This window comes from Lithobates pipiens, unplaced genomic scaffold (genome assembly GCF_037356315.1).
Source record: "Lithobates pipiens isolate NorthernLeopardFrog02 unplaced genomic scaffold, aLitPip1_a1.2 Scaffold_30, whole genome shotgun sequence".
In the NCBI taxonomy this organism is placed as follows: Eukaryota; Metazoa; Chordata; class Amphibia; order Anura; family Ranidae; genus Lithobates; species Lithobates pipiens.
The window spans coordinates 44,701,643-44,711,321 of NW_027507791.1; the positions used below are offsets into that span (position 1 = coordinate 44,701,643).

At 41.8% G+C, this 9,679-nt stretch overlaps 1 protein-coding gene across 1 annotated transcript in view; it reads left to right on the plus strand.

Annotated features, from left to right (window-relative positions):
- Positions 1-5,659, plus strand: part of IGSF9 (immunoglobulin superfamily member 9) — a 145,988-nt gene extending 140,329 nt beyond the window's left edge. The window contains 2 exon segments of the mRNA XM_077464122.1: positions 5,234-5,320; positions 5,323-5,659. Of these exon segments, the coding sequence (XP_077320248.1) occupies positions 5,234-5,320; positions 5,323-5,453 (218 nt within the window). The 3' untranslated portion in view covers positions 5,454-5,659.
- The last annotated feature ends 4,020 nt before the right edge of the window (positions 5,660-9,679 follow it).

The window sequence follows — 9,679 nt, forward strand, 5'->3', positions numbered from 1 at the left end:
AAAATATATATATATATATATATATATATATATATATATAATAAAATATATATATATATATATATATAATAAAATATATATATATATATATATATAATAAAATATATATATATATATATATAATAAAATATATATATATATATATATTTTATTATATATATATATATATTTTATTATATATATATATATATATATATATATATATATATTTTTATTATATATATATATATAATAAAATATATATATATATATATAATAAAATATATATATATATATATATATATATATATATAATAAAATATATATATACATATATAATAAAATATATATATATATATATATATATATTATATATATATATAATAATATTATATATATATATATATATATATATATATATATATATATAATATTATATATATATATATATATATATATATATATATATATATATATATATATATATATATATATATATATATATATGATAAAAAATATATATATATATATAATAAAAAAAATATATATATATATATATATATATATATATATATATATATATATATATATATATATATATAATAATATATAATATAATATATTATATATATATATTATATATATATATATATAATAAATATATTATATATATATATATATATATAATAAAATATATATATATATATATATATATATAATAAAATATATATATATATATAAAAATAAATGTGTATATATATATTACTTATTTATATATATGTTTTTTATTTATATATAAGTTTTTTTAAATATATATTCTTATATATATTTTTTAATTTATTTTATTACGTTGCACTGAGATTTGACACACAATAGCTGAAACACCGCATTAAGTGGTTATATATATATATATATATATATATATATATATATATCTATATATGCACATATATGGATTAGTGCAGTCGCATCATTTTGAATACTACTTTTTCCTATACATGGTATAGTACATTTTGACTGCGGCAAATACATTTTGTAAGCGTTTTGCTTTTATTACTATATACATATATAATTTTTGTGCCAGTGACATTTTTTTAACAATTTTATTTAGACAATTGCACTGCAGAGGATGTCTCCACCCCCCCCCCCCCTCCCCCCAGTCTTTTGAAGTGTAAGAAGACAATGACTTTCCTAAGCCCCGACTAACACTGATTGAGGGAACTGGGGAAGGGTCTAGCTGGAGCTAAACTACCTAGCACTAAACAAGGAGGGAGGGACATGGGGAAAAACCAAAATCACATTAGTAAACAAGATGTAGTGCCACAAAACGGCCACTAGATGTCGTCAAACAACAGAAAAATCATAACCTAGCGCAGTGATGTGAACCTCGGCACCCCAGATGTTTTGGAACTAAATTTCCCATGATGCTCATGCACTCTGCAGTGTAGTTGAGCATCATGGGAAATGTAGTTCAAAAACATCTGGGGTGCCAAGGTTCGCCATCACTGGAGGCACCTAGAGGCGATTCAGTTCGCATTGTGCGCTATACAAGTATTTCATTCATACATTCATTCACTGACCTAGCGCAATTCACTACAAAGAAACAATAGCTACTTGCGTGCCTCTTAGTTGCAAGCTGTTAAGAGGAGTGAAGGTGGTGGTGGCGGGGGGGGGGGGGGGGGGGGGGGGCGCAGTATGTGTTTTTAATAAGACCTCAGCCAGTTGATGGGGCAACCACCGTAACATCTCTGACCTTCAGTTCCAGAGTCATCCACCAACAAGGCAAGCATTGCCAATTAAAAGAGCCATTATTTTACTAGTAATTATGCATGATTTAGGACCAAAAATTGAAATTCTTGCATAAGCCCAGTTGTGACAGGTCCTCTTGAAGACCAGCTTCATGCAAACTCGTAAAGGTACTGGTGGAAAACCGACACCACCGTCTTCCCTTGCTGCCTGAAAAAAAAAAAAAAGTACAGCTGAATTCTCTCAGGCTCGCCCCAATCTGAAACACAATAAAACGAGACAGTATCTCAAAAGGAGTCCAAAGAAAAACATGGCTGTGTTGTGATGACTGTAATTACATTAAATCGGCCCCCAGGGGAGGACAAGGGACCTCCTCCCTCCCTCCCTCCACCTCCACAGAAGGACCAAGAAACTTTCCATCTCCTCCCTAGATCCAGAGATTCGGGGTGGTGACGAGCTCACGCTCTATTTAATCCATTTTCTATTTATCTCCTTGCGATCAGGGGAAAAACACTTCTGCGTGCCAAGGCTTTGCTACGCCGCCTTTCGGGAAAAGGTCTCGATGTTGATCAAGTTTGAAAAACAAACAAGTCTAACTTCTTGGAGGCCAACTCACAAAGCTTCCACAACCAGGATAAGGCCTCTCGAAATTCTTAGTCTTTTGAGTGCCATTTTCAAATCTTATTGGACGCAACCGAAAATAACGGTCACTTTAAAAAAAAAAGAAAGGAAAAAAAGGAGTATATTTATTGGACTAACCACCCAAACTTGAAGACCTATTCCTCATGTAAGGGTGCACATGCTCAGTTTGGATTATGTTGGTGGTGGTCCTCCAAAAGGTTTGAGAGGTCAGTCCAAAAAAAGTTGATTGGAGACCCATGAAGAGGTGGGAGTTATCTAGTGAATTTTAGCCTTGTGATTTTACCCACAGAATTACCCCCCCCGCCCCTTTCCTAACCTAGAACCCCCCGCCCCTTTCCCAACCTAGAACCCCCCCGCCCCTTTCCCAACCTAGAACCCCCCCGCCCCTTTCCCAACCTAGAACCCCAAACATTATATATTTTTAAAGCCGAGGCACTCGAGAATTAAAATGTTGGGTTGCAATTTATGACCCATATCTGTGACATATACGTGACACAATTTTTGTTGTCACATTGCTTTTCCCTGCCTGCTGTAGCTGTGACGTCTTGGGATTTTCATACATTTGAGAGTGGTCGCCCACTTTTCCACACGTGAGGTTAAAAGGCCGTTTGGTGAACCGAATGACAGAAGCACCTAATGTGGGGCGTTTAAGAATGGGTCAGAGTCAAGATCGACAAACAATAAATTGCTTTAATTCACCAAAAAAGGCGCATTTGGCGGCTAGGACAGTTTACGGTGATACACAAATGTTTCACATTTCTCTGTGTACCTTACCACCCAAATGTGTCCGTGTCTCACGTGGAACAGTAAACCTGAGAAATGTCAAACATTTGCGTATCACCATAAATTGAGGAAACGTGTCTTTTGGTGACCTATAGTTACTGGACACTCATCGTGCTTTAGGACTCTGACCCATCCTTAAACACACCACCATTCCCCCAACTGGCGTCAGTTGGGGGAATGGTGCCCCACCGTTGCTGCCATTTGGGGGAATGGTGCCCCACCGTTGCTGCCAGTTGGGGGAATGGTTGCCCCACCGTTGCTGCCAGTTGGGGAATGGTGCACCACCATTGGTATTGGTGGCAGGAATGGTGCCCCACTGTTGGCTTCGGTGGGAGGAATGGTGCCCCACTGTTGGCTTCGGTGGGAGGAGTGGTGCCTCACCATTGGCGTCGGTGGGAGGAGGTGCCCCACCATTGGCATCGGTGGGAGGAATGGTGCCCAATCATTTGCATCAGTGGGAGAAATAGTGCCCTATCGTTGGTAACATTGGGAGGAATTGTGTGCCATAGTTGGTGTAAGTGGCAGAAACTATGCCCCACTGTTGCTGACAGCGGGGGGAATGGTGTCCCATCTTTGATGCCAGTGGGAAGAATAGTGCCCCCATCACTGGCGCCAGTGGGAGGAGTGGTGCCCCATCACTGGCGCCAGTGGGAGGAGTGGTGCCCCATAATTGGCGCCAGTGGGAGGAGTGGTGCCCCATAATTGGGCCCAGTGGGAGGAGTGGTGCCCCATAATTGGCGCCAGTGGGAGGAGTGGTGCCCCATAATTGGCGCCAGTGGGAGGGGTGGTGCCCCCATAATTGGCGCCAGTGGGAGGAGTGGTGCCCCATAATTGGCGCCAGTGGGAGGAGTGGTGCCCCATAATTGGCGCCAGTGGGAGGAGTGGTGCCCCATAATTGGCGCCAGTGGGAGGAGTGGTGCCCCATAATTGGCGCCAGTGGGAGGAGTGGTGCCCCATCATTGGCGCCAGTTTGAGGAGTGGTGCCCCATCATTGGCGCCAGTTTGAGGAGTGGTGCCCCATCATTGGCGCCAGTTTGAGGAGTGGTGCCCCATCATTGGGCCAGTTTGAGGAGTGGTGCCCCATCATTGGCGCCAGTGGGAGGAGTGGTGCCCCATCATTGGCGCCAGTTTGAGGAGTGGTGCCCCATCATTGGCGCCAGTTTGAGCAGTGGTGCCCCATCATTGGCGCCAGTTTGAGCAGTGGTGCCCCATCATTGGCGCCAGTGGGAGGGGTGGTGCCCCCCCATCATTGGCGCCAGTGGGAGGAGTGGTGCCCCCCCATCATTGGCGCCAGTGGGAGGAGTGCTGCTCCCCATCATTGGCGCCAGTGGGAGGAGTGGTGCCCCCCCATCATTGGCGCCAGTGGGAGGAGTGGTGCCCCCCCATCATTGGCGCCAGTGGGAGGAGTGTGCCCCCCATCATTGGCACCAGTGGGAGGAGTAGTGCCCCCATCATTGGCGCCAGTTTAAGCAGTGGTGCCCCATCATTGGCACCAGTGGGAGGAGATGTGCCCCATCATTGGCACCAGTGGGAGGAGTGGTGCCCCATCATTGGCACCAGTGGGAGGAGTAGTGCCCCATCATTGGCGCCAGTTTAAGCAGTGGTGCCCCATCATTGGCACCAGTGGGAGGAGTGGTACCCCATCAATGGCGTCGGTGGATGGAATACACTGCATCATTTGTGTCAATTTGGGGCATTATGTGTCGGTGTAAGTGTTAGGAATAGTGCCTCAAATCAGTGGGAGTAAGAGTGCCCCAAGGACCAGATAAAGGCTAGCCAAGGGCCGTAGTTGGAGACCACTGCTTTAGTTGGACAGCTTTTAAAAGCTGTTAGTGAATGAGTCCCATCGTGCGGGTCTTGATTGGCTTTGTTCTCCAACACTTCGAGAATGGCAAGTGGCCTCCAACTCTCTATCAAATTGCATATTGTAAGGCACTTAGCTGATTTCCCTGTATGGGCCCATCGCTTACTACAAAAAGTTCTACTTTTCAATACTGGTAACACATAAAATGAAAATAAAATGAAAAGCAAAGTTTTTCAGACCCCTAAAACTGACTTACATTATTTTTTTTTCCCCTCTAAGGTTTAAAGCTTCCTTTGGAGGCAGATCCATGCCCGGCTGGCTCGGGATCACTGGACGACCTGGATAACCGTTTCCCGCAGGCTTTGTCCAGCCGGAAGAGCGCTGCGCAGCACTGAAGGAGGAGTTTTTGGAGTACCAGAGACGCCGACGGGCGGCGCAAAAACTGAACAGAAAGAGTAAAGACTTTGAAGAATGTTACGAACAAGCCACACTACTCTGACCCCCCCCCCCCCCCCCCCCCACCCATCGCTGTTCCTTGAACTCAGTTATCTCGCAACAAGACCACAAGGGACACTGTAACCTCGGGCATTACAAAAAAAAAAAAGCGTGTTTTACCCACAATTCTTTTTAAGCACCACGTTTACCAGTACCTGCTCGTTCTACATCAGGGTTATTATTTTTAACCAAACAACTTTTTCTTTTTTTCTTTTTTTAAACAATAAAAATTAAACCCTCAACCCAGGAGGCCACTCCAATACAACCAACCACGGCACTAATCAATGGAAAGCTTTCAAAAAATATCAGCAGAATACTGGTGAACCCTTCATCCATCTCTCTCTCTCTGTTTTTTTTTAAAGAGAAATGTAAGCTCTTATTTGTAATAAGCTGCAACAAATTGAAAGTTATGACCACTCTTTTGTTGAGTTGAAGTATTAATGCCATACCCATTCATTGACCAAACCCATAAATTTTTTGGTAAAACATCAAAAAAAAAAAAAAGGTGATGAGATAATGCAAGTATGAAACCTGCACTTACAGAAAATGCTTTAAGAAATAGAATCTATAGGAAGAGCTGGTTAATATAAAAAGTTATAGAGTTGGACTAAAAGGTCGGCATGTTTACATATGTAAAGGAATATATATATATATTTTTTTAGAAGACGCCTTGATGTCATGGTTCTGTTGAATTGACAGAAGGGCCGGTAGCGTTCTCTAGATAACAGATGTTTTAAAAAAGATGAGCAGCACCTCAAATTTAGAGTCCGAGAAACGTTGGATTGTATTGTGAACTCCCTATGACAGTGATTGGCGAACCCTTGACACCCCAGATGTTTTGGAACTACATTTCCATGATGCTCATGCACTCTGCAGTGTAGTTGAGCATCATGGGAAATGTAGTTCCAAAACATCTGGGGGTGCCAAGGTTCGCCATCACTGCCCTATGATGTAGTGACAACTGTGATCCCAGCTCTTTTTGGGTCTCCTGTTGGATTAGCGGTGGTCTAAACTAGAGTTGTACCTATGGGTTGGGGGTCCAGTCATGGTCAGGTTTCTCTAGCATGTATTGGGAATCCTTTATTTGGGGGGATCCTGTACCGTGGGAAACACAGTTTTGGGGGGTTTATTTACTAAAACTGAACCGGAAAGGGCAAAATCTGGTGCAACTCTGCATAGAAACCAATCGGCGTCCAGGTTTTATTGCCAAAGCTTAATTGAACAAGCTGAAAATAAGAAGTGAATTGGCCACCATCCACAGCTGCACCTAATTCCCTAATTCCGAACTAAAACTTCCCGTTTTAGTAAATCTACCTCTTTGAGGATAGCTGACCATACAGCAATTTAACTGAAAAATATCCATCTTTGAAACGCTCATTCAGGTTTCTAATGGGTGGGGGGTCAACGATTGTTTGCCAACGAAAGGCGAAGGAGGAAACATTTTCTGGTTTCTTATTGGAACAAACTAAATTCTAACTGTGAATTTGACTTCCGTTACATAATTATTGTAATGCGCATGAGCTAGGCACACAAGAAACTTTTAAACATCTGGGATTCCATTCAAGTAGCAGGTTTGGATGAAATTTTAAGGGCTTTCAAATTAGTTCACTCGGTGGCAAGATCAAGTGCTCTGAACGTTTCGGAATTTCAAACAAAAGTTCAAAAACTCTACTGGTGTATGGCCAGCTTAAGAAAAATGACACCTGGTGTCTCATCTCACTTTAGCTTCTTTGGTTGAAAGAGGAGCCCTACGAAAATTGACTTACTGGAAAATGTTTATATAGGAGGGGCCCGGTTTGTATTTTTGAGGATAAGGGTTGACAACGCAAGCTAGAATGGATAGCCCCACATTATGCTTTAGACCAGTGGACTCCAAATCGTGGCCCGGGGTCAGAATGCGACCCCTGGCTTGCCTTTATCTGGCACTATTGCCATTAATGATGGGGCACCATCCCCCCTATTGACACCATCAACGGGGCATTATTCTTTCCATTGATACCAGTAATAGGGTACTATGCCTACCCTTGATACCAACAGTGGGGCACTATTCCTACCATTAAAACCAAGGATGGGGCACTGATGCCAGGGAATTTTCTACTCTCACTGGCCACAGCCTGGCTCCCCTAAAGCCGGAAGGACAGGAAACTGGCCCTTTGCTTAGAAAGTTGGAGACCACCTGTTTTAGATGGACAGCTTTGAGAAACTGTTGGTGAATTAGGAGCCCCATCGGCAGCCTTATGGGCATTGTTCACCAACACTTCGAGAATAGCAAGTGTCCTCAATCTCCAACAATCTTTCAAATTATACATTTTAAAGCAGATTTCCCTTTACCAGTATGGGCCATTGCTTTCATTATTGTCAAGAAGGAACATAACATATGAATATATCCATCAAAGCCAAATTTAGGCCCATCTACATGCCTTTAAGTAAATTTAAACCTTTTTTGTCTGGCTATCAGAAATTTCGATGGCTAATCCAGGAATTACGAACGGGTCTCAAAGTTGATGAGTTCAACGTCCTGCCTCAGAAAGACACAGTGCTAGAAAGTTGGACGTGTGCTTTAAGTAGCAACGTAAATGGCTGAATTATAGATTAGGGCAACTGACACCTCTTTGTTTGGAGGTCGTCCAGACCCCCATGTTGGGCTGGCAGCATTTCAAGGCAAGACGTAGTGTATATTTTAACTGCTCCTGGAATGTGGTTCTACACATCTTACTACAACCACAGATGGAAAAGAAATTGTAGTGACCTTGATCCAGAAGAGATTTTCTACAGGAAGGGGCTCCCCTGGGGATGTGGAACAGCAGCTGAAACCTATCATCCCTTTCCTCCTTCCTTCCCAGCTTGTTGTAAGCTTGGCTGTATTCCCCAAGATCAGCCACCCTCTTCTAACTATTCTGTTAAACGTAACACCTCCTGCTAAATCCTTGATTTGAGAAAATATAAACCATATATAAAATATATAAACTTTGCTGGGGCCAAATTTACAGAAGTGACATTTTTTTACTACAAAAAACAAACCAGGTCTTAAAAGCTGACGCGTTTGCAGTAGAATTCACAAACACAATTTGCGAAAAGGCCAATTTTTACAAGAGGTCTTAGATCCTTCGGCTTTATAGCTATGAAGGACGTGACTGGTTTCAAAGTTTTTAATTGTTTAAAGCTTTGTGATTTTAGTTTGACTACCAGTTTTGTACCCAAGTACCCCAGGACAGAGTCAAAACCAGAAGTACTTCTTGGTAGGACAGAGTCAAAATAGGATGTGCTTCTTGTCGGGACGGAGTCAAAACCAGAAGTGCTTCTTGTCGGGACGGAGTCAAAACCAGAAGTGCTTCTTGGTAGGACAGAGTCAAAAACCAGAAGTGCTTCTTGTCGGGACGGAGTCAAAACCAGAAGTGCTTCTTGTCGGGACGGAGTCAAAACCAGAAGTGCTTCTTGTCGGGACGGAGTCAAAACCAGAAGTGCTTCTTGGTAGAACAGAGTCAAAACTAGGAAGTACTTCATGGTAGGATATAGCCAAAACCAGATCTACTTGGTAGGGCAGAGCCAAAACTGAAATGACTTCTTGGTAGGCAGAGCCAAAACCAGAATTACTTCTTGGTAAGACTGGAGATTTTTAAAGGATTTTTCAAGCAACTCCTTTAATGAATTTGGTCCCTTTTTAACGATTGTAGTGTAAGACTAAAGGGCCTTGGACAGATGGGTCATTTGTAGTTATGTTGATGCAAAGATTTGCCATTATGATTGCCAACTCCTGCTACCAGCTCAAATCACAATTTTATCTGCTCTTGTTCTGAAGTTTCCCAGACTACTGCAAGTATTTTATTTTTGCTACAGATTACCCATTAGTTATAAAAAATATCTGCAAATGTCTCAAGCATTGGCACAAATGTCATGAATAAATCACTGTAACTTGTGTATTAAATTTGCTGTCTATGATCCATAGTGGCAATATTGCTTAGATTAGGGCATTTCATGGAAAATACTGCATCATGGCCACTAGATGGAGCTGATGATCATAGGAAGTAAAAACACACAAATTAAGGCACTTGCTCATGGTGGCTGTTTAAATGCTTGAGGCATTAGCAGAGTCCCTGAGGCCAGCAAAGGACTCAACCCATCAGAGACCACCTAGAACTGAAATATAAATTTTGAGGGGACTGGCCCTTTAAAATCAGCAGGTTATTATATTGTGACAAGCTTGTAGAAAACTGAACCTTAAAAGGAGAA